We start from the raw sequence: 24,783 nt of genomic DNA, 5'->3' as shown, positions 1-24,783 counted from the left end.
ACAATGTTGTGATACTAATGTTGGAGAAAACAGTCGAAATAATAGGATAATAAAATTTTAATAATATGAGAAGAAATAGGCATGGGGACACATACAAAATTCAGATCTAGACACAGCTGATATGCAAATTATGTGAAATTTTAATTTCAGCTCAAGTATTTACTCAAGAGGCAGAACACAAAGGCTTGTTTACAACAACAAAATCTAGAGCTGGCATATCATATCACATTGAAGTTCGTTGTCACAATGTAAAAAAAATATGAATAAGTACTAAAGGTAAGTACTTCTGCAACACATTGTACAGTCAGTGAATTCCAGCCAGGTGCAGGTTTTTCGCTTTTAAAGTACTTTCTTAAAAAGAAATTACAGTCATTCAGTGAAGCTACTCCAGTAAAATTAAAAAGTACAGTGCAGTTAAACTAATTCTAAAAGTATTTTCTCCTCAAAGTTTCGCATGTAAATGTAACTAGTTACTAATTACCACTAGCTATGTGTAATAATATATTTGCATTTATTGTAGATAGGGTAAATTAAGATACATTTTTATAAACGTGTAACCATGGACTTAAGCGTGCTAATGATCCTTGCTTGATGGAACATTGCTAAAAAGTGTAGCAACGTTAAAGAATAAAGAGGTTGATCCTCTAGTTTTTATGTGAAAATGTAAAATTCCGATTGTAGCAGTAACACGCGAAAGCCTCATATTCGGAACTCCTCATCCGTAGAGGAGGGGAGAAGGGGAGGAGAAGAAGAGGGGGTACTGTTGTCATCCGTCAGGGCAGTGTGTCGAGCTTTTGTCCAGGAGAAATGGCCGGGATCAAGGGTATAAAAAACGCCCCAGCTTTCCTTGACGATTCCTTTTTATTTAAATGGAAGCGGCTTTAAAATGCGCAGGAGAAGAGTGATGCGTTTAAAACACCCATCCAGCTAACGGAGGGTGTATATTAGCAACGGTTCCGCCGGTCACTGAATCTAGCTGAATCACCCGCAGTGTTTGTTAGCGTCTGTTTCCCAGCTTCCACATTTATTAATATGTAGTAAATAACGTGTAACATCGCAGTTAATGTCGCTCTTGTTAGCCCGCGTTTTCCCTGAGCTGCTCTTGTAGCTAATTTCGTTGCTCGGATTAACGGCTGTTGTTAGCCAGCAGCTCCTAATAGCACGACAAGCGGTTCCACGTGAAATCAGCCGGACCATCACATTATAAAAGCCTCGGTCCTCAGCCGGTTCTGTGGCGTTACTGTGATGCTAACTGAGTCTGAAATCCTCTGCCTCTTTTACAGCTCTCATCAGCCTCTCCTTCGGAGGGGCCATCGGCCTCATGTTCCTCATGCTTGGATGTGCCCTACCAGTATATGAGTGAGTACAACCATCACACACTGTGTTAGGGTGTGTGGGAATCAATGTGTGATCCCAGTGCAGCCTTTAATGGGGGTCAGGGTTCATACGCAGCCTGCCTGGAAAAACATTGATTTTGTTAGGGTGACCAGATTTTGATTTCCAAATAAAGCAGTAACAGTCCTGAAAACACTTCAGTCATACTCTGTTTACTTAATTAGACTTTTGATTGTTGCATTTTTAAAATGTTCCTTCTCTATGTGGTTAGAAAGAATACATTTCATAAGTCACCAAGTGCAAAAATCACTTTTAGATATCTTGATATAAATAATAATAGAAATAATGTATTAGAAAAGTAATACATAACAATAGGTCACTTTTTCAGTTATACTCTAGAAAAATTACACACAAAAAATTATTCATCTGTAATAATATGATATCACAAAGTCAATCAATCAATTGAACTCTCACTCAGTTGTTTTATAGTTTGTGTGTAAATGCCCTCTGGATGCCCCGGACAGAATGTGAAAAGAGGACATTTAGACTCTCGAAATTTTGATTTCACATTTTCCACGTCTGAATGGACAAGTATATTTATGTCCAGACAATTCACTATTCCTTTGTCTAAAAGTTTTGTCCTTCCTTTATACGTTTCTTCCTCCATTAAATCATTCTTTGTTTCCTTCCTATAGTCCTACATTTCTTCCTCCTTTGTGTCCTCCTAACTTCCTTTCTCATGTCTCTGTTCTTCACTCCCTCATAACCTTTCCTCTTTCCTTTCTCTCTTCCTCAGGGCCTTGCTTCTGTCCCTCCTTTTGTTTTTCCTTTAGTTTTCAGTCTTTCTTCTTTCTTTCCTTTGTGCATTCTTTCAATCTTTCTTCTGTCCCGTCTGCCGTCGTTGCTTCTTTTTTGTCTTTTCCATATCTTACTTGTGTCCTTCATTCTTTCCTTCATTTTGTCCTTTTATTCATCCCTTGTCCTCCTTCATTTCTTTCTCCTTTCCGATTCTCTTTCTTCCTTCCTTGATTTGTTTTTTCCATTGTTTCTACCTTTTTTCCTTTCTTGTTCTGCTTCCCTTTTTCTGTCCTTTTTTATTTCCTCCCTTCTGTCCATCGGTCCTTCCTTTCCTCTTGTCCCTTTTTACTAATCATCTCTTCTTTCATTCTGGTTTTTGCTGTGCTATATGTAAAGTCTGCACCATAAACTAATCGTGGATGTTGATATTTTATATTTTAAAGTGATCATAAAGGACTAAAAAGTCTCAAAAATTGAGTTTACAGGGAAAATGGGCAGAAACCCTGGAGGTTGCAGTTCCAAGGCCAGATCACAGTACAGATTTTTTAAAGATGTTCCTGCAATAAAGCATTTACTGCAGATCTGTGCAATATTATCAATAGACGCACATCCCTGTAATTCAATCTGTCTGCTGTTTGCTAGGTTTTTAATTTAATAATATTAAAAAGCCCTTCTCTCTTCATCTAGCAGTAGTAGAAGGTTGGACTTGATGATTTTCAACATGCTGTCCCGACATGAACTGGATAGCAAACCAAACTTGACATCTGATTCTGAGAAATAGTTACACAAATCATGTACTGATGAAACTTTTAACGACACTCCAGTTCTTAACTGAGGAAGTTAAAAATAGTCTAATAAGGGCAAAAGATTGGTAATTCAATCCCTGACCTGCATCACCACAGCATGTGTGGAATTGTGTCTCCTTCATTTGTCCCCTTCCTTTCTTTATGCAGCAAATACTGGCCTTTGTTCCTCCTCTTCTTCTACATCCTCTCACCCATCCCTTACTGCATCTCGCGGCGGGTGGTTGATGACACAGACTCTGCCAGCAACGCCTGCAAAGAGCTGGCCATCTTCCTCACGACGGGCATCGTCATCTCAGCCTTTGGCCTGCCCATCATCTTTGCTAGAGCTGAAGTGGTAAGTCATGGAGACTTGGTTGTTTCTAAATGTTTTTATGTTGGTTTTCTTCCAGAAATAAACATTACACGTGACCTACTACGCTTCTTTGAAAATGGGTTGTACAAAACATGTTCATTACTTTTTTGTACAAAATTATTCTTAGATAATATAATTTTAGTCTGCTCAGTTCTACATATTTATAGTTCCTTTCAGAATGAGCTTTAAATGGCATCTTGTCACTTTAGAATCAAATAAACTGCTGCTAGCCACACCCCCAACTCAACATTTACACTTGCACCTAAAAATGGAGCCAAACAGATACACAATTATACAACCGTGCATCTTTGAAAAGGAGAAGTAGAGCCTTCTGCACAACTAATAAGAATGCAACAAGTAGTTTCTGCATGGTAAGTCAACAACAAATCACTTGTTTATACAGAGCATACAGCGGTAAAACCAGCTGACCAAATGTGCTGGAGCTCAGCTCGGGTTTCTAGGTAACCGGCTGGGCTTCACTGAGGTTGTTAGGTAACTGCAGTGCCTGCTGATTTGTGACGTTACATTCTGAAGGTTTTTGAAATGGCTCATTTTTCAGACACCAAACAACATCAACTTATTGCCAAAAAAAAACAAAAACCATCTGGGTGTTTTTAAAGTGCTTGGAATGTTTATAGAAGCAGTGGAAACCTAAATGGAAGCACAAAAACCTCCAAAATGTGAATTTTGCATTTTGTTCACGTAGGCATTTCTCTCATTAAAGTATTGACAAAAAATACCTGGGTGTTTTATTAACCCAAATGGAAGTATAAAAATGTGCAAAAGGTGAATTTTGCATAATATTACCTAACAGTCCCTTTAAATGTTCTGTTGATACTCCTGTTTAGACCCTCTGCTGGTCTGACCTGAGTTGTGAATGCTCTGGTTTTTTGCAGATCGCCTGGGGGGCGTGCGCGCTCGTGTTAACAGGTAATGTAGTCATCTTCGGGACCATCCTGGGCTTCTTCCTGGTCTTCGGCTCTAACGACGACTTCAGTTGGCAGCAGTGGTAAAACGCTAAATGAAGGAGAGCGGCCGGGGGGGGGGCCTTAGTCTGAACTGTTTTTATTAGCATTACAATTATTATTATTATTATTATTATTATTATTATTATTATTATTATTATTATTATAGTATTACTGTTTGGTTGTTGTTGTTATTCATATGATGACCACCCATCCATAGACTTACACCAGACCAGTGCAATACTTTGTTGTTTTTTTAAATCGCCTCCTTTATGTTGACACAAGAAAGATGGAAAATGCTGACTTGTACTGATTTTATTTTTTAAATTTTGTTTTAGGTTTTGTTCTCTGACTTTTGTACTGTGAGATTTCTCCTTGTGGTTATTTGACCTAATGCTTGAGTCATAAAGAACAACATAGCAAGTTGCCGTTGGTATTAAAGGGTGACATTTTGCTAAAATAGCACAGATTTTGACATCTTCTGTAAATGTAAAGTGACTCACTTTATGCTTTGACACTTGGTGAGAACCTGACTGTTAGGGCAGGAATCAATAATGAGCGTCTTTTGAAGAAGTCATATGTGGCTTTTCCTTTTCACTTGGGTTCAGGCTTGTATCTCTGCAAACAGATGTTCTCTCCTTCATTTGGCTCAGACACTAAGGAAAAAAATAATACTCTTTTATGTAATTGTCATGGAAAAACATTTCAGAGGATTGTTTAATGCAATATGCAGGCATGAGCAGATATTCAGTACTGGCATTAAAAGATAAAATAACTACTACCAATGCATTTTCCTTCCTAATAAACATTATGCTCACAAATGCACTCATGGAATTTTAAATTTGCCACATGGTTTGAAAGTTAACAGAAACTTAACGTTTCATACTTTGAAGATATTAATTTATTCTGCCTCTAAAATGTGACGACATGTGACATTTAAACCTGTTTTTGATTAGCAAATGACACCAGGGGAAAGAACAGCAGGCTAGCACGCACCCAGATATCAGATTCTGTCACCATCTTACTTAGCATCTATTTGCTCTGATTACACCCTGTGTGAGAGGTCTGCACCGCCCAGAAAGCAAGAAAAGCCTTGCTTTTTTTCAGCAGCTAGCTTAGCTTAAGGACAGTAGCGCTGTTATAAAAACCACATAAACGGCACCTAATTATCACTAACAGCCTTTAAACATTGCAATCTGACTCCTTGATCGTATCAATGAACTCGCCTACGTGTTAATTAAGCACATTTGCTTTGGATTTTCTGCACATTTGCTCCGTTTCCATGATAGAAACTCCAGCACATTCACTGCTTTGACTCTGGAGGTCGTCTCTGAGGTCTGAGATTTTGCTCCAGCATGCAGCTTGAGGCCGTTAAACTGCTTTAGGATCTAAACGTGGAGTTAAGCTGCAGCCTGAATGCAGCTCTCCTCCGAGGGGAAGGTTTAGATCTTCAGGTTGTATCGTGTATTTCCGTTTTCTTCGAGCCCTGATGGTGCCTCTTCCTCTGGCAGATTCCCAGACATATCTCACAATCACAGATTGTTCCTCAGATTTAATACTATTTATTCTAGAAACGTACACAATGTTCTCCGTAGCAACTCAAAATCACCAAATTACCTCAAAAGACAGACAATGTATGGAGGAGTTTCTGTTAAATAACATTTTTAATTCCTCTGACCCCAACTTGACACTTCATAAAGTGTGTTCAGATTAAACAAGATATAAAAAGTGCTGAATGTTTTTAATGGTTGTCAACATAATAGATCTGTCAGCGGATTTTCATTATTCTTTCTAAAATTTCTAAACTGATCAGAAATTCTGAATTAGTTATCAGACTTTGAGATTTATATTCAAATTTAAATAAATTGCACTGACATTGTAATGTGTCTACGCTACAGAACTAGTTAAAACAGCACAAAATCTAAAACCTGTAAAGATAAATATCAGTGTTCATTTTTCTTTGAGCTCTAATCTGACAATTCAGATTTTGTTTTCTAAAATACATCAAAGAGAAAAGATGTGCTGCAGTTTGTTGGATTGAGATAATCATTTTGAAACATCATACGATTATTTGATGTTTTCAAAGTCATTTCTGTTCATGGATCGAACTGCATGTTCCTAGCATTCATCTGATGTTTTTTATTTCTTAAAGTAAGATAACTGCATCAAAGTACATGATGGTGATTGATGAGTTTATTTAACAAAAAATGGTGAAAGTTCTTAGTGCTCATGCATTTCCTCAATGAAGGAGGAAATCTGATTTTTTTCAAAGTTTTACATATAAAATCTATAACATAAAAACTGTCTGATTTCTAATCAACTGCCATTAAAATATATTAAAATGTTGACTGAAATTTTTAAAGATGACTCGCTAAAAGTCAATCTCCAATAATCACAAATTCACAAAACATTCAGACTTCTGTCATTTAATTCTTAAGGCCAGTACCTTCCTCTGTAGGCTATAAAATTATAGCGTTCGTTTCTTATTCTGGGCAGAATGTTTTTTATGCATGCTGTCTGAAACATATGAGATGGATGTGCTGCAGAAGTATAAAGTATCTTTATTCCTGTTCGTTCAGCCTCAAGTAAAAACTAATTCCTCTGTTCTTGGTTTTTAGATCGCTCATTTTGTCAGTAGATATTAAAACTGCAGCTGCATCGTTTCACTGTCTCTCTCTTCGGGGGTTTATTTGCTTTCTAAAAAAGACAGGGTTAAATTTTTCCTTGAGTTTAAATCTTTAATCATCCAGTTAAAGTAAATTTCAGCATCCAATCCACTTTTCCAAGATCAAATTAAGGAGAAGACGAGTTTGTTTTACGTTGTTTTTTGTTTTGTTTTACTAGAGATGCACTGATCAGGATTTTCTTGACTGATACCAGTTTTTTGTTTTCTTTTGTTCCGAACTGCCAATTCAGATTTTCGTTGTAAGGACTGTAAAAACTTAAATGTGTAAATTTGAATCTAATAATGAAAAACTTTCATTGATAAACTTTTTACTAAATTAAAAACAAAGTGCATCAACAGCCCAGATGTTCACTGATGCATTTACAGATCCATAAAATTGGGATTTTTGATTCATTCAGTGAACAAGGCCAGGACTAATCAACCAGTTTCAATCACAGCTAGATGCCACGAGGTATTTAGTTTTTACAGAAATCAAAATATGATTGACCAAAATATTTAGCCTCCATTTTCAGAACTGCTAATTAAAGTGTATGACTTTTTTCTCTTTTTTTCACACGACCCGATCAAACGCATTGATCATATTAATGGTTTCTGTTAAAAACACTGAATAAAAAAAGCTGCTACTGACGTTTATGTGACTATAACAATGTTTGGTTGTATGCAAGTCCATCTGCAGGGTGACCTCCAGAGGTGTGAACATCTGTGTGTTTCCAGTTTTAAGCTCAATGAGTTAAATGTTCTGAAGTTTATTTTGTTTGATAGTCTGCTGTGAAAGCCCTTCGATGTGACAGAGGCTGGTGTGAAGCTCTGGGATGGGTTTCTGTGTTTTTCTGTTTCTGTTCATGATGATGAGAGGATATTGTATTTATTTATTTTGTCGAGTCAACGCTCGGTTCCTTTATTTTTTAATCTACAACGCTTGTGTTGAAGGAACGACGTCAGCATGGTGATTTCCTTTTTTTTTCTCCTTTCTTTATTTTTAATAAATGCCATTTTTGAACATCCGCTCTGTTGAATGACTAATAATGTGTCCAACTTTGAAGCATTTATTACCAAGAAATCTGAAAATCCGACTAAATATACCCTCCGTCACATAAAATTTCAGATACGCTACATTCAAACACATTTTGTGACATCACAGAGAATAAGCATATTAGGAAAAGTTCTGATTTGATCAGCCTTTAATGCAATCTTAAAGGAAAAAGTGATTAGTTTACTGATATAGACACAGAAACTGACTAGCTGCCTTGTTTTCATGCTCTGCTAACCACAGACTGCTTGCCATATTTTACCAGAGTTCATTATTTCGTTTAGAAGGATAGATTTGAGATTTCTTATTGTCATCAATATAAGGAATAATTTCTAAATCGCTACAGACACTTTGGAGCTGAGACAGCCATTTGCATTTGAGACAGGTGTGTTGGAGCCAGAAAACATTCGATCAATGATATCGAGCTGCACGTTTCAAGAATAGAGTGGCAATTATATTAAAAAGCGTATTAATTTCACCCAGAAAGATACATGACAGTGAAATGTAAGTAATAATGAAGTTAAGTTTCTCATTGAATGAGTTTTGTCTCCCTCTGCCGGCAAGAAATAGGAATTACACCCGTCATATTTATTACTAGACACTACATTTTAATTGTGATTTCATAAATTTGTTAAACTTCATTAAACCAAAACTAAATTATGACTGCAAATCTAAACATGTAAATTGAAATAATAAACTTTTTGTGCTGGTAAATGTAGTTTCACAATGTTTTCTGCTACAGCCTAAACGAAGAGATTCACAGTTATGTAGCTTTATCAATAAAGATAAATATATTGGAGTTTGTGAACTTCATAAAAGAAGATTAAGAAATGTAGCGACCAAAAGCATCACATTCCAGAAAATCAATAAGTTATCTAATAAATATTCATAGATTTTGCATTAAAATGTTGTAATAAATAAAAAAAAATAAATGAAAAATGTCCATAACCTGTTAAACACATGTATGTGATCTTCATAAGTTAAAATCATGCATTATTTCAGTATTTATTCATATTTTCAGTGGATCAAGATTTTTCCCCATGAAATTGTGTGTTTTATAAAAAAATAATACACCTTTAAATAATTATGCATGGAGTTATTACTTTACTACAGGCTTTATTTATTGTTTTTATATTACATTCATTTTTTCAGGGAATTTAAATGTTATGTTTTTCTTATCTTTAAGGCATAAATCATCAAAAATGAAAATAGGGTGCAATTATTCTTTGTGATTTATGAGTTTAATTACTGAGAAAAATACTTTGCTATGCGATTCAGTATTCAGTCTGCCTGCGATCCACAATAGCCTCAAATGACAACCATTAATCTCGAGTAAAAATTTATTTTTTTGTCCACAGACTACAAAAAGTATAGAAAAATGAAACATTTCTCACATTTTGAACTTATTTTTTAATGGACTGATCAGAATTTTCTCTGTTTTATCAGAAAAATCTTTACATTTTCTCACTTTAACGACCAGGTGTTGAAGTGAATAAGTGCCAGCAGGTTAAACCATTCCTAGAAATGTTCTCCCGACTGCAGATAACATGGATTCACATAACAGAGACATAGTTTAGTGGCAGCAAATTATGAAATATTTACATCAGGGCTTGAATTGTAGCAAAACATCTGTTGCTAAAATGGTGAAAAAATAACCTAACCTCAAGTCTTTCTACAATGTTACACAACAATAATACATTTTAAATCTTGTTTTCAGTGTAGGTTTAGATTTTTTTTGTTCAATCCCATATCATGAATCTCTGACCTGAGGCTGCAGCTTTCAAACCTGCTGCTAGACTCAACTTGCCCGACTCTTTCAGCCCTTTCTCTGCCTGTAGCAACACTTTCTCCGTAGATTTGCATGTAGCATCAAATCACATCTATAATTGTAGGATTGAAACAAGTGACGTTGTAGCTTTCTTATGATTCAAGCATTAATGAAGACAAAACCCAGTGTTTGCAGCAACCCGCCCACTGCAGGTATGAGCTTCCTTTAAGACCTGTGAGGAGTTGAACATTGCTGGAAATGTGCACACCGTGTCCTTCCTGACCACGCGGCACACCCACACCTCGCAACCCGAAAGGACCAGGATGGAAGAGTTTTAGATCTGGAGCAGTCGGGAATGGACAGACAAGCAATGAAGAGGTTTTTCAGAGCCCAGAGGGACGAGGACTACAGTCAGATCCAGTACCTGACCGCCAAATGCACCCGCCTGGCTCATGACAAGGGTAAGTCATGCAGGTCGAGACTTTCAGATGCTTAGATTAGATTACTGGATGTAAAGTGTAGACTGCAAAAATACAAAATCTTACCAAGTATTTTTGGTCAAGTTTCCAGTGCAAATATTTTAGTACACTTGAAATAAAACAAATAAACTTACAAGTAACCTTTTAGCTATAAGAGCTTGTTTTAAATCAATAATTCCATGATGTTGGTGGAAAAGCACTTATAGATTTTTTTTCACTAAGCAAGACAATATGTACTTTTTCCATTAGCAATAAGACATTATTTTCTTAAAACATATATACCGTATTTTCCGCACTATATGGCACACCGGATTATAAGGCACACCTTTAATGAATGGCCTATTTTAAAACTTTTTTCATATATAAGGCACACCACATTATAAGGCGCATAGAATAGACGCTACAGTAGAGGCTGGAGTTGCGTTATGCATCCACTAGGTGGAGCTGCACTAAAGCGAATGTCAACAAAACAGTCCGACTCCGGTCGGCGAGGAAAGCCTTCCGACTGGGCCGGGGCGTCGCCGGACGATGGTCACCCTTCTCTGTTCGAGCACAGCATGTTGGTGGAGAACGTGGTGCTAAATGACCTGCACAAGGTTGGTAGGTAGATAGGTCAGTCAAACTTTATTAACAAACCAGCGTTCTGACAACTATCCCAGCATGCACCGCGCGCTTCTTCTACGGGCGAAAATGAAGTCGGCGGCTGCTTACCGTAGTTGCTCGACCTGTTGTGGCTCAATATTGGTCCATATATAAGGCGCACCGGATTATAAGGCGCACTGTCGGCTTTTGAGGAAATTGAAGGTGTTTAGGTGCGCCTTATATTGTGGAAAATACAGTATATGAAAAGCTACTTTTTCTTTTCTTTATTTAACCAGGTAAACCCCCACTGAGATCCAGACCTCATTTCAGAAATCTGCAACACAACAACCTGATTACACAAATTAACACATTTAAAGCAAATTATAAAACAGCTTTTAATGAATAACATTTTCTAGGAATGTTAGAAATGTTCACCTGTAAGTTTTTTGTCTCTTATTTCAACTGTACTACATTATTTACTATAGAAACTGGATAAAAATACAAAAACGTTTTTGCAATGTATACCCTTGTTTTCTAAACTTTAAGGCATATGTGAGCTGTGAGTTATTCATCTTATAAATGGTTTACAAAAATAAACCATTTCCACTTTTTATAGCTTTAGCAAAATACAGAGAATCAACAATCCAAGCAAAACACAGAAGTAGTTTAATTGCCATCAATCAGATTTTAAATATTCAAGCTCCTTTATAGTTTTCAATCACTCCATATTTTAAATCCCTTTTAAATCTTGATCTATGCCAAAACATTTTTTTTTCATTCTTAACATTGGGAAAGCAATTAATAAGTTACTTGTGTGTCAGATTCAGTTTGATTTAGTTCATTCATTTAGCGCCAATTCACAACAACTATCCTCTCAACACATTTGACATGAGAAATAAATGGCATTTAAATTCAGAAATATATAATTAATTCAATCCTGTCATACAGAAAGATTAAAATTAAGTTACATTCCAATACGATTTAATTTACCCATTGATTTGCCTTTGAAACCGTTTCTCACCATCAGAAACACATTAATGCAGCATAACGGTTAGCTAAAATGAATCCATTTAGCGTTTAAGTGGATCTGATCAAAAGAGGGTGAAAAATCATGGTGGCAAATTCAATTCAATGCAAATTGTTAAAAAGTTATCAGTCTAAAGAAGGCCAGACAAGTTGCTAACTTCAGGGAATCGCTCTTCTTCAATAAGCAAGGCGACACTGAATGAAGGATTTTATTTTTCCACATTTACGTCTACATCTCACATTTCATCATAAAACATCAGTGTCTTTGTAAAACTTGCCTTGTCTTGTGTTACTTTCTAGGAACAATAAAGCTGCTTACTTGCACCATCTTTGGGTATGTTAAACTGACTGTGGTGTTGTCTTTCTTTCGCTGCAGCAGTGCTGGAAAGAGAATTTCTGGTGTCCAGAGAGAAGGAGAGGAAGCTGCAGAATGAACTGGACGCTGTGACCACTCGTCTCCTGCAGCAGGAGCAGCTGAACCTGGAGCTCAGGATGAACCAGGACCAGCTCATCTGCAGGATCCGTCAGCAGCAGGTGGATTCATGAAGTTCTCCCTGATGGAGAATCACTGTCAGATGATGCAGCTTTCATTTTAAACCCTCACATTAAATCTTGCCATGTTTTTTAGGTTTGTTTGGGGTATCTTTGCTCTTATTGAAGCTCAAACTTGTGAAATTACAATAAAAGTGAACAGATCACCTGAAAACTGCATTTTGAGTTTAATTAGGTTATCTGTGTCTAATATTCATAAGTATGACAAAAAAGATGAAACTGAAGAAATCTGTATTTTTCAATGAAATTAACAAAGTTAATTAAAAGTTCCTTTTAAAGAAATTTGCTCACTGTTTAAGCATAAAACGTTCTTTGAATTTTATTAAAGTTCTACTTCATTTTATCACAGTAGATTAGGATGTTAATGCAGTAAAATCTTAAAATGTTGGTCTCATTATTTCAAGTATCTGTAACATTCTACCAAGCATCAAAGTTTGCACTGAATACACAGAAAATTCTTGTCAAGAAGTCATGCAGAAAAAAAAGCTTTTTAAATCTTACACCTTGAAAAGTGACTCTGACATTCTAAACAAACTCTACATCAGGTTGAGGCTTGTCCCATTCACTTAGACTTTAAGGCTCTTTTATGTCACTTATTTAATTAGTTGTGATGATATGTTAGTGAAATCTCAAAGTCTCCACCGAATCACAATTAAATCTGCTGAATACGCTGCAGGAATGAGTGTTACTCATGTCCTTCAGTGTCTCCTGCAGAACCTGGTGGACGTCCTGCAGCAACGGATGGTCCTGCTGGCAGAGGAGAGTCGTCGGGATGTGGAGCTGCTGCAGCAGGTCAACTCAGAGTTGGTGTGTCTGCAAAGCTCTGAGGTGCAGCTGGAGGGCCTGGTGGAGGAGCTGCACGCTGAGGCCCAGTGCCGAGCAGCGCTGACGGACAGACTGCATGCAGAGCTGCGCAGGTACACGCACTTCAGCTCCTTTTGCTTCTGAAATTTGGTTGTAAGCGCAGACAAACTTAGGGTGCGTTCACACCAGCCTTATTTAGTCTGTTTTAACCGAACTCTGGTTCGTTTGTCTAGAAATACCAGTTTGTTTGGCGAAGTGTCAATGCACAACCAAACTCTGATGTGGACCCAAAAAGCGAACTCTGGTCCGCCTAGAAACCAAAGTCTATGTTCAGCTGAAGTGAAATCTGGTGCAGTTCAAATGCATATGTGAACACCAAGCAGGTCGGAGACCTGTCCAAAACCAGGAAGTGGACCGCAGCGCAGGACATTCTGGGTAAATACAACCAAACCGAGAGTAATGACTCGTGGTCTTCTGCCAAAGACAAAAGATAAATCCTACAATCTCTCAAATCTGACACTACTCCATTTTTGTTTACATTTCGCAAAGAAAGAAGTTGCGCTCATGTCTTCTTCTGAAGTTTTTGTGTTGTTTCCTTCAGAGGTTGTTGGTGCAGTACCACCACAGGCGAGGAGATGAACGGGTTTTTCAAAGGGTTTGGTTGGTTTGACAGTGCAGTGTGAAAGTGAACCACAGCAGCTGGAAATGTAACAAATGTCCCCAGTTGAACCTGGACTAACAGGGATGATGAAAACACCCTTAATCACCTTTAATCTGATCTATAATCACCTTTACACCAGAGTTTATTACAGGAGAGCTAAGAGAAGGTAAAGCTGCTATTTTGTTTTTAGAAAAGTAAATTTGGCTCTCTTTAATGCATTCTCCAGTACTTCATCATGTCATTACTGTTCATCCAAATATTGAATTTTTGGCTGATTCCAGCACATTCCTTTGTGTCTCTCCAGCTGTTTTAACTAAACAAGTTCAAACAGTCGGAGAAGAGCACATCCATTTAGTGAAAACTAAACTGAATCAAGCTGTAAATCAGCTACCCTAAAAAACTACAGGCTTTAAAACACTCTTTATTTTTCAAATGAATTAAAACAAACTATAAAATGTAAAATTGTCAGAAAAATAGCTGTCATTTGCTTTGTCTAATTAAATCCTGCAGTTTGATTTATGTCACATTTTTTTCTAGCAGGATATTTTTGGGAAAACAGATGAAAGAGACATCATCTGCAAAAGGTTTACTGTTTAGATTTATTTTTGGTTTTAATGATGTATTGTGATTCTTACATCCCTAGCTGGAGTGTGTTTTTGCCATGGGCACTCAGACACCGTCAGAAATGTGTTTGTAACACTTTGCAGTTTCTGACTGTTCTTTTTTGCCTTTTTAAATTTTATTTAACCAGAAACGTTGCGGTGCAACATCTCTCCTGCCAGGAAGTTCTGGTCAAGAATTTCATGCAGAAGTAATCTGATTAAAAACACAACGAAACATTAATTAAAAACCTTGATTGATTTTAAGATGTCGAGGCTTTAGTCCGACCTCAGGTTGCTTTGCTCACGCCTTCTTTGCTACGCCATGTTGGACTCTAATGCCTCTCCTGTAAGAGTTTATTCAGCAGCTTTTCAGCATTTATTCTTTATTCTGAGAACAAACTGCTCATCCCTGGCTATCAAATGCCTTTCATGTGATCGGTAACGATATCCAACATGAATTGAGAGACCACATGTTTTATGCAAATGTTCAAAAGTGCCTGACTTAAAGTTGAAGAACTGTTCTCTGATCACAGTGGTTTTGTTCTTTTATCTCATTTGGTTGGGGCATCCTAATTCAAGTCGGAAACCAGACCTGAGGTTTAAAAAAACCTTCAGAAAAACTAGGGTTGGAAAATAAATCAATAACTACATAAATCACAGTAGATATGTGATCGATATCAAAAAGTAATACATTTCATACAATATTCAATGATTTCAATGAACACTGATCCAGAACCGCACAGCATTCTGGGAGATGTAGGCAGAGGACAGGCTTTAGCTGTTCAACCTTTCACGGCTAGCTAACTAAGGTTGGTGAAATCAACTAATGCACTAACTCTGGTTACCTAGCAACTCACTCACTCCTTGGTTACCTAGCAACAACCTGTTGAGTAACATGTAGCAGTTTAAGGCTTCACCACTGTGCCTCATACCTGCTTAAAAAAAAAAAAAAAACAACGGCGTGGAGTGGAAACTCTAGATAAATCAGAAGAGGTTACGCCACCAGATTCATAGTATTTCAGATATTTAAAATAAAAAACAAATAAATAATTATCAATGTCGACTGATATGAAACAATTTTATTATAATACCTTTTGCAGCCATATTGTCCAGCCCTAAGAAAAACATTTTGGACCTTCTTGCACTCTCCTTTGTCACCTTCCTTATTGATTTACTGGACTTTAAATAAAAATAGTAATAAAAACCTGCAACTGTTAATAAACTAAAGTTCACTTAATTCTGTTTTTATGTTTCATCAAATTCTGCTAGCTCCTAGCAATTGAACATTAGCATTGTGCATGTTAAATTTAATTAATTTTTTCATTGTATTCAACTGAAAACAAGAAGCTTGGGTACCATATCTGAAAAACAAATGTATATCTGTGTTTTGTGGTTGCTATGAGCAGTAAGCTGGTGCAGCTGAAGGAGCTGCAGGAAACCAACGACGGTCTGACAGAAGAGCTGAGGGATCTCCGCAAAACTCATCTGGAGGAGGTGAGATCCTTTCTGTACATCTTTCTAAACAACAGTGAGGTTTCCCACAAAAAAATAAAATATTTTCCTTTGGAAGCAAAATCTGAAGAAATGATTCTTAGAGGAAGACTTGGAGTCTTTACACGTTGCACAACATAAAATCCTACCAAGTATTTTTAATCTAGTTTCTAGTGCAGATATTTTAGTGCACTTGAAATAGGACTAAATTATCTTACAAGTGACACAAAGTTAATAATTTCTTAAAATTGAACTAGGCTCACTGGCAAACATTTCACTTATAACAAGATTTTCCTCATGTTATAAGTGAAATAATCTGTCAATGGAACAAATACTTTTTAAAATTAATACTAAGGAATTATTCATTTAAATAATTAAAAGTTACTTAAAAGTTACTTGTAAGCTGGTTTTGTCTTTGCGTGCACTGATATTCTCACTATAAACTAAACACTAAATTAAACAGAGATTTTGTATTTTTGCAGAGCATTCAGTTTCAGTAGTTAATTTTATAAACAAAGCCACTTTTTGTGAAAAAAAAAAAAAACTTCAGTGTTGGAATTGCAATGCCATTCTTGTCCACCAGATGTCAGAATAGGGACACGTTATTCAACATGAAACAATCAGCAATTAGCAGAACTTTTAAAATTTTACAGTTAATTTAGACTGTTTTATGGAGGAAATAATTATAATGAAACCTGTATGCTCAGGGCTCATATTTATACCACAGACGTATTTTTTTTAAAAATGTCAACTTCCGAGACTTTACTGGTGTTGGGTTTGCTTCAGTGCATCTGTATATTTGTGGAACGTGTAGATTTATGGTTTTTATTATTCACTGTGAGCTTCAAAGACCGGCCCCTGTGTTGGCCTCGGCTTCAACCAGTCCATCAAGCAGCAAACAATCCGGTTATGTAATTAACTTTCCTTTGAGACATCCGCAGATGGCCTGGAGAACAGCGGAGCAGACCGCAGAGTCAGTGAAAACTTAATGAGATCATTTATTAGCAGGGGATCAAGCCGGGGAAATATTGCAAAGGCCCTGGGAATTGAAGATTATGTCAGACTCCGCCGCTCTAACTCATCTTTCTGCATGACAAGTCGTTATTCTAATCTATATTTGCAGTTTGCAATAATCACTGCTTCCTGAGTTTATTGTTTTGATCACATCCTGGTATCAGGGGGAAATAAAAATGATCACGTTTATTTATTTAAAATGTATTTTAAAGGTGAAGGAACTGCAGCAGGAGAATAAAGGGAGCCTGAGTAAGTTGCAGGAGACGGCAGAGCAGTTCGAGTGGCTCTGTCAGCAACAGAAGTACTGGATGCGTTGTGTCAAAAGGTGGGATTATTTACATGAATAAAACAAACATGGCAACACAGTTAGATCCTATTCTCATAGTATTTTATGAAAGATTTATGCCAAAAACATGATTATTTCCAATATCAGTTCACATCCAGAGTAAAAAAAAATAAAATTGTTGGGCAAACTCATGCTTTAGTTTGTTTAAAGACTAAAGGTCTTGACAACACATTATGCTGCAAAAACACATGCTAACAATGTGCAGATTTAGAGAAACATCACTGACTAAATCCTTCTACTTCCTTCAGATTATTATTAATTTCACTGTGTTCCTCCTTAACATCCCCAAACCTCTGAAAATAAATCCAATCCTCTGAGCTGGGAGTTGGGCAGCGCTCTCCTGGCTAATAAAAGCAGAAACCTGCTGCCTGTAAACAAATTTAATGACAGTGGAGAGAGTAAACCACAACAATGAAGGAGCTGGAGGGAAACAAAGTCGAGTTCATGGGCTTTTAAAGGCGCAGTTAAAAAAATTGGAATATGTGAAGTAAAGGTAAACCTTTCCATGTAATTTGTGAAACATTTTTTTATAAAATTTTAAGAGCTTACATAAATTTCTGTGATTCCACATGGTACAATCTTTGGTTTATTGCAAATTACAGAAAAACAAGAATGCTAGAGCTTTCATGGGACCGAACAGAACCTTAAAGAGTTCTTCATGAACTTATAAAGTTGCCTTTTAAAACTTTCCTGGAACTTACAGACTATTTTTCTGGTACTTAGAACTTTGCAGAACTTACAGAACATTTTTCTAGAATTTTGTAGAATTATGATTGACTTATAATCTCATACTTTACTGGTAAAGTGACAGGTATAATTTGTGACTTTTTTCCAGTGTTGTGCACGACTGGTGAGGCACTAATTATAATTGCAAGAAAAGATGAAAAAAAATATTTAATAAGGTCACATTTTTTTTATTTATTTATTTGAATGTTTCCTTTGGCAGATTTATCTCTTTTCTGATTAAAATAGAAAATCGTGTCTGATCTTACCTTTATTTCATATGATGTCAATGCACCCATCCTTCTCTACAAATATCTCTGTCATTCTGTTGTTTCTCATTTTCCTTTAATTTTCAAAAATCTGACAGCCAAAGAGAGTGGCCCAGAACGGTTTTGCCATCTGTATTCCCCCTCGACTGTTTTCATTCTTATCAATGCATAGATCACTTGTTGTATCCATGGGGCTCAACACTGCCCCCTATCAGGGAGGCATGGTACTTTCTGCCTCAGCCGCGCATATCACTGCACATTTATAGCCGACCAGAAAGACTAAATAAGTTGCTCACATTTATTAAACATATCAAACAGACTGTGTAACGTCAACATATGTAGAAAATGTGTAATTAAACAAGTACATTGGCGCTATAAAGACAGACAGCAATGGACATGCGCTAAATCCCCGTTTCATTCACTTGTGCGATACAGCGCCCCCAAAGGCTGAGGCACAGCACTGCACTGCTTCAACCTGGCCTTCTTGTATTTCATTAGCCAATGCGTAAATTCAGTGATTTTGGCCATAAAAATGTTGAAATTACCAATAATAAAAACAATGTATAGAAAATTCAAGTGGACTCTCATCATTGCTAGCATCTGTTTCACTTTGCATGGTCTTATTTTTACTTATCAGGATTACAGGTGCCTCATCTGCCTCCCCTGACCACACTTCACTGCTTGTTTCACCAAAAGCAAATCTACATGGAAAGAAAAAAAGTTATCCATGTGTTCGAGAAAAGAGACCTTTAACCTTCTGGAAAGTATTGTAAAAATAGTTTTTCTGGTCAGTGACCAAAGATTGGTGGATTTTTTGTTGTTGTTGTCTTCCACAGGTTCAAAGACTGCCTGATGGAGGAGAGACAAACTCTGCTGCATCAGGTCAACACTTTGGAGAAGAAGGTTGGGCAACAGAAGAAGAGCTCACATGATGGCAGTCCAACACAGAGTCTCCTGCGCCCTCTAGAGGAAGCAGAGAGGCCTGGCAGGTGGGTGGATATGAATCCACTGCTAAGCTGTTAATAAAAATACAGTTATTTGTTTCCCTTTAGCCACATCTAAAACCTGTTTTTGTATGCAGTGTAACATCATTGGATGCAGACGTGGTGACAGATCTGGGTCCCCAGGTGGAAAACTCAAACATGTTGTATGAGGAGCTCATTACTCAGGTAACCTGAAGATCACACAGCACATTTTTTATATCATTTCAGGGACTGATCTTGTTTGATTAATGTGCTGTTATTTTTCTAGGAGAGATTTTTATTCTTTTCAAGCTAAACAATTTTTCTTAAATGACACACAACATAACTCAGCTGCAGTTTCATGGCTTTTTTTAAAGTTAGAAATGACACAAACTCTAAAATCATCTTCAAAAACGTAGAATTTGAGGAAGAAATAAATAGTTGACACAACAGTTTATACAGACAATGTTGTGCCTTTCATCTCTCTGTTACAGCCAGTGAAGTTCACTGATAAAACGGAATAAGTAATATTTACCACTGAAACAAATACAATAAAGCTGAAGTATTCATAATGTAATATTTATTTTACTAGCTTATTTTAATCACAAACAATAACATGTTTTCTTCATAGCTTAAACGTTCTTAACAGAGACACAAGTTGAAGCTAATTTACTTATTTGAGTCATTTTCTGAGCTTATACAATAGTTAAAGCAAATTGTAGCTGTAAACAAATTGAGTAATAATCAAGTAATAAATTGAGTATTAGCCTTTTTTCTGTGGTTGCTTTAACTTGGCTCCTTAATTTCTGGCTAACAGTTGCAGTCAAGTTTGAATTCAATTTTAAAAAAATCAGCCTATGACTTCATTTAACTTTGGATCGACGCTAGTTTGTCATATCTGGACCTAATTAGAATAATCTGGTGTTAACCAAGTTCTCAAAAGATGGTTTAAATCAAATCAATGAACTCAACTCGCTCAGCTAAGACCATGAAAAATAGTGAGTTCATTCTGATAGATGTTTTAATTATTCCAAATCTGAGCAAGATGACCTGTATGTATTTCCATATAATTTCCAACTATCAATATGTATTTTATGGAGAATGTGCAGCAGCTTTTCGTCCTTATAAAACTGGCCAATCTAATCGTGCCAGATCTTTCAGATTGGTTCAAATTTCAGGGTTGAACCAGAAATTCAGAACATAATTTTTCACTCAGGGTGATTTCCAGTCCCCTGTGGACTTGTATTTCTGCCAAAATGCTCTTAAAATGAAAACGTAAGGGCCAACAGAGTCACATAACTGTTCCAGGTTTTTATTTGTCTGTTGTTCACTGTAAAATATTTGAGGGTTGAGTTTAAAAGCTGTTTTGCAATCAAGCCGGAAAAAATAAAGTCCAAGAAGCTCTTGCAGGAAGTTTTATCAAATCCTCCTCCTGCAGGGTTTAATGTTCAAAGGAGTTTTCTGACCACTCTGGGAAAAACCTTCATATCCTCCTTATGACGGCGTATTACTGAAATGAAGTCATAAAATTATACAAATAAAATCATACGGGAATAAAGTCATACAAAAAAAAAAATCAAAAATAATTTAATGATCCAAAAGGGAAATTAAACAAATGCAAAATAATATGAGGAATAAAGTCATAATAATGTGAGAATAAAATCCATATCTTGAAAATATTATGAAAAAAAGTCAAAAATAATCTGAAAATAAAGTTGTAATAATATGAGAATAAAATCATGATAATAGAATAAAGTCAATATATCAAGAATAAAGTCATAATATTCAGAGAATATACACATATTACCAGAATGCAGTAATATTACCAAAATAAAGTCGCAACGTAACGACTTTACGCATAACATTTATTCCCAAACAAGTTTATTCAAGTACTTTTATAGCTTTACAACTTTATTCTCAATATACAACTGTTCTCATGCAAGTGTAAAACTATTCCTTATTTTCTTACTATATCAACTTTATTCTGGTAATATTATCACTTTATTGTCGTATGAGTTTATTCTCATAATATTGTGATTTAATTCTCAATTTACTTTATTCTTGTACAACTTTATTCCCGTAATACTATGACTTTATTCTTCGTCGTATGATCTGTTCAGTGTTTTACCTGGATGAGAGGAACCCTGCGATTCTGAACATGAGGCTAATGCTCATGGCTTCCAGAGACGTCAGAGACGGCTGATCTTCTCGTAGCATCAGAGTCTCATTGTGCTTTTTCTCTGCCTGTCTGCTGGATGCGCTGGGCCTCCTCACAGTCCGCTTCCAAAGCAGCGAAGAAATGACTAATAATGACTGGAGGAGGCGCTCGCCAAGAGCCTCTGTGCTTCATTCCCCTCACCTCGCTCAGACTCTGCATTGCATTTCTTGGGATAATTATTCTGATTGAGAGCAGATGATGCAGACTGTTTTTCCCCCCTTTTCGATTCCTGCAGAGCGAGGGCGGAAATTTCTCCGGAGGAGCAGCAACTGTCAGAAACATGGAGGAAACAGCCTCGATAAAACACATTACCAGCTCCGACATGATTTATGGAAACCGCAGATTCACATTGTCTGGACATGACAGAAGCCCCTTTCAGACATTTGCTGCTTTATATTAAACTGAACTTGTTGGGGTCATGTTTGAATTACCCCCTGGTGCTTTTCCATAAGATGTCCTCCACATGCAATCACACTTCTTTGGCTCCTGAAAGTGAATATTTTTAAAAACTCCAACCAGGCTGAAGAATTTTGCTGACTCCGACTGTGACAGTTATGTGAGCCCTGATGGTTTTGGTTACCAGTGCCAGATTGTGCAATGCCATCTTTGAGGTCTGCTGTCACAATAAGTCCTGGTCTGGCATGCATAGAGCTCAACTTTGTCTGAAAATTGTCAGGCAAACAGATTTGTTTTAAGTATTAACAGAGCTGTTTGGATGCATTTTTAGGATTAGGATGAGACCTCAGTCATTAGACTGAATCACATTTCCAAGAACAGCCTCAGACTTAGCCTAAAATATATATTTTATGGGGTCAGTAAGGACATCATCTTTGAAAGCACATGTTCATTTGCAAACCCCTTCCTCCTTTAGAAGAGCCTTAAAGGGGACCTATTATGCAAAATTCACATTTTGGACATTTTTACATTTCCATTTGGGTTTTTACTGCGTCTAAAAACAGCCCAGGTACTTAAAAACCCATCCAACCATTTTTTCCCCAATACATTAATGTTTTCTGATGTCTAGAATTGTTACATCACTGCCCCGTTACCTAGCAACCCCAGCTGACCCCAGCACCATTACCTAGCAACCTCACCTGAGCCCAGCCCCGTTACCTAGCAATCCAAGCGAAGCCCAGCCCATCATCTCACAACCAATGCTGAGCTCCAGCACATTTTGTCAGCTTGTTTTACTGCAGTATGCGCTGTACAATGGCTGCTGGAAAAGAGAAGTCTTTTGTTGTTGATTTACCATCCAGAAACCACTTGCTGCCTTCGTGTTGATTGCACAGGAGGCTCTACTTTCCGAGAGGTTAGAATGCTTGTCAAATGCCGTTTTGACTAAAGTCCAAAGGGTTGATTGCATAATTGTGCATCTGTTTGCAGCCAAATGAATCAGGAGACTATACTTCATGCCACACTGTCCAGTTTTGTATTAGTGAAAAATGAAAACAATGCATCATTTTACTTCTACATAATTATGCGTAACACTGACTGTTTCATAAAATCCCCATAAAATACGTCGTAGTTTGTAGTTATGTGACAAAATATAGAATATTTTGAAAGTTGTTTAATGTGAATTTTATGAGGTACTTTCAATGGATTACCCACAATTAATCAGTTTTCTTAAATAATTATTATTTATTGGGAACTTTTGTTGCATCACCAGTCCATATGAGCCAAAACTTTCATGTCCACCACTTTCACTTCCATTTATCTACACCTATGTGGTCTTTCTTAGATATCACTTTAAATACCAGATTAAAGCAAATTAAATTAGTCTTAATTTCCAGTTTAAACACTGACACTACATGCATCATTTTATTGGATTTATCTTGCCCAAACATTTTTCCTGGAGGACTTTTATCTGTGGAGGAAACTCTTCTGCTCTCATCCTAACGCAGAGTTTATTTTTCTGCCTGTAGGCGGGGAATCCTATCAGCAGATACCAGGAACCTCCTTGTGGACTAAAGCCATCCCATCTTCTCCCACTTTCCTCAACTCAGAGGTTTTAACTACTACTGGATGTTTGTGGATTGCCTTCCAGTCTTTGTTTTAAAGAAACCAGACCTGCATTGTTCTCCTTCCAGTATTGTTCACTAAAACCCATTCATTAAGCTCCAGTTCCCTCCCCCTTCTTTTCTTACTGCTGTCCCATATGTGCATCACATGTGCTTAAATTTGTCTGGTCACATTTTTCCAGTAATTGTCCATTTTTCAAAACCTCGTAATCAACACTGCTAATAGGAGCACCTGAGAATGTTCTCTTTTGTTGTTTGGCTCGTAAATCCTCAGCTGGCGCACAGAGGACACAAACAAACACGCTTTTTTTACCGCACCAAAGCACCATCACTGGGTTTTCTGTTTCCTTGTCACTCGGCTTTCTCTTGTGAGCAATTATCAGAAAATCTGTAAAGTAATTTGGTTTGGATCAGCAGCGGCTCATGTGTGAGAACCATCTGATGCACACATGTTGCTAAAAAGGAACAATAAAACTGCGCAAGAGAAAAACAATATTTCTGATTCATCATGGAGAAAGTCATCAAATCCTTCACATGTGTAGTAGTCCTTCAATGTTGGCCGATTTTTGACATTTCTGTATAAATATGAACTAAAACATCGTCTGAGGTCGACAACATTAAGATCAATGAAGCTCAAATTAAACAAATATCTATTTTTCACTGTTTTTGAGAAAGGTGAACACATAATTGTCCACTTTATATTTAAATGGTTAAGTCAACAATCTAAACATCTTTCCCCATTAATCTATAATTTGCTATACATTAAAAATCTCAGGGCTTAATCTAGTCATGCATTACCCGAGAAAATGTTCTGAAGATGCAGATAGAAACTAATTTACTATTAATAAAGCAAATCTATTTATACAAACAAAGCCTACTATCCATTTTGATGCCCATTTCTCCATCAAATATATTTTATTTCACAACTTTTAGCATAATAAAGGCTGTAAGGCAGTTTTTAATAACATATACTGTGGATAAGGTCAAATATGAAAGATATTTTGAAACCTGGATTTAAAAGAAAATATAATCTCCCTGGAAGAAACAGTTCACATTGTTTTCTGTTTTTATGAAGATTTGTAAATGTTTAAAGGCTTACTGATTTTTTTTACCACAATCAACATGGATTGAACGAAATGAATCTTCTGTATTTGCAAATTTTTGGAATTCTGCTACATTTAGCACAATTATTTTTATAACTTTTGTTGTCCATATCGAAATTGGATCACATGGGTCACATGATCCACAACTGGATGTTTCCACTGGTGCAAACCATGAAGAAGACGACAACAGGAA

General features: G+C 36.6%; 2 protein-coding genes across 4 annotated transcripts; both read left to right on the top strand.

Moving 5' to 3' along the window:
* The first annotated feature begins 713 nt into the window (after positions 1 to 713).
* Positions 714 to 7,947, top strand: LOC106949482 (leptin receptor overlapping transcript like 1). The gene is made up of 4 exons (XM_015035739.1): positions 714 to 823; positions 1,284 to 1,359; positions 3,087 to 3,273; positions 4,188 to 7,947. The coding sequence occupies exons 1-4, from the start codon at positions 808 to 810 to the stop codon at positions 4,302 to 4,304; spliced, it is 396 nt and encodes a 131-aa protein (XP_014891225.1). The 5' UTR covers positions 714 to 807; the 3' UTR covers positions 4,305 to 7,947.
* A 1,508-nt stretch (positions 7,948 to 9,455) lies between these two features.
* Positions 9,456 to 24,525, top strand: LOC106949478 (cingulin-like). 3 transcript variants are annotated; one of them, XM_015035734.1, is made up of 8 exons: positions 9,456 to 10,201; positions 12,207 to 12,361; positions 13,094 to 13,296; positions 15,853 to 15,940; positions 17,164 to 17,276; positions 19,126 to 19,278; positions 19,371 to 19,458; positions 23,392 to 24,525. In XM_015035734.1, exons 1-8 carry the CDS (start codon positions 10,096 to 10,098, stop codon positions 23,479 to 23,481), a joined length of 996 nt encoding a protein of 331 aa, XP_014891220.1. In that variant the 5' UTR covers positions 9,456 to 10,095; the 3' UTR covers positions 23,482 to 24,525. The 3 variants fall into 3 exon arrangements, with proteins under 3 accessions (XP_014891220.1, XP_014891219.1, XP_014891221.1); XM_015035733.1 differs by having other exon boundaries at positions 12,204 to 12,361; XM_015035735.1 differs by lacking the exons at positions 19,371 to 19,458; positions 23,392 to 24,525 and having other exon boundaries at positions 12,204 to 12,361; positions 18,927 to 19,218.
* The last annotated feature ends 258 nt before the right edge of the window (positions 24,526 to 24,783 follow it).

The sequence above is a fragment of the Poecilia latipinna genome, unplaced genomic scaffold, assembly GCF_001443285.1.
Source record: "Poecilia latipinna isolate Pla-1442-1.1 unplaced genomic scaffold, P_latipinna-1.0 Scaffold347, whole genome shotgun sequence".
Classification (NCBI taxonomy): domain Eukaryota; kingdom Metazoa; phylum Chordata; class Actinopteri; order Cyprinodontiformes; family Poeciliidae; genus Poecilia; species Poecilia latipinna.
Note: the sequence above shows the minus strand (reverse complement) of the source record. Positions and strands in the feature narration are given on the sequence as shown.

Bases quoted from the DNA above. Each gene is read 5' to 3' on its own strand.
- LOC106949482 (XM_015035739.1), top strand. The intron at 1,360-3,086 runs GTGAGTACAACC...TTCTTTATGCAG, and splicing joins TGTGCCCTACCAGTATATGA to CAAATACTGGCCTTTGTTCC. The intron at 3,274-4,187 runs GTAAGTCATGGA...GGTTTTTTGCAG, and splicing joins TCTTTGCTAGAGCTGAAGTG to ATCGCCTGGGGGGCGTGCGC.
- LOC106949478 (XM_015035733.1), top strand. From the start codon at position 10,096: ATGGACAGACAAGCAATGAAGAGGTTTTTCAGAGCCCAGAGGGACGAG. The intron at 10,202-12,203 runs GTAAGTCATGCA...CTTTCGCTGCAG, and splicing joins CCGCCTGGCTCATGACAAGG to CAGTGCTGGAAAGAGAATTT. The intron at 12,362-13,093 runs GTGGATTCATGA...TGTCTCCTGCAG, and splicing joins GCAGGATCCGTCAGCAGCAG to AACCTGGTGGACGTCCTGCA.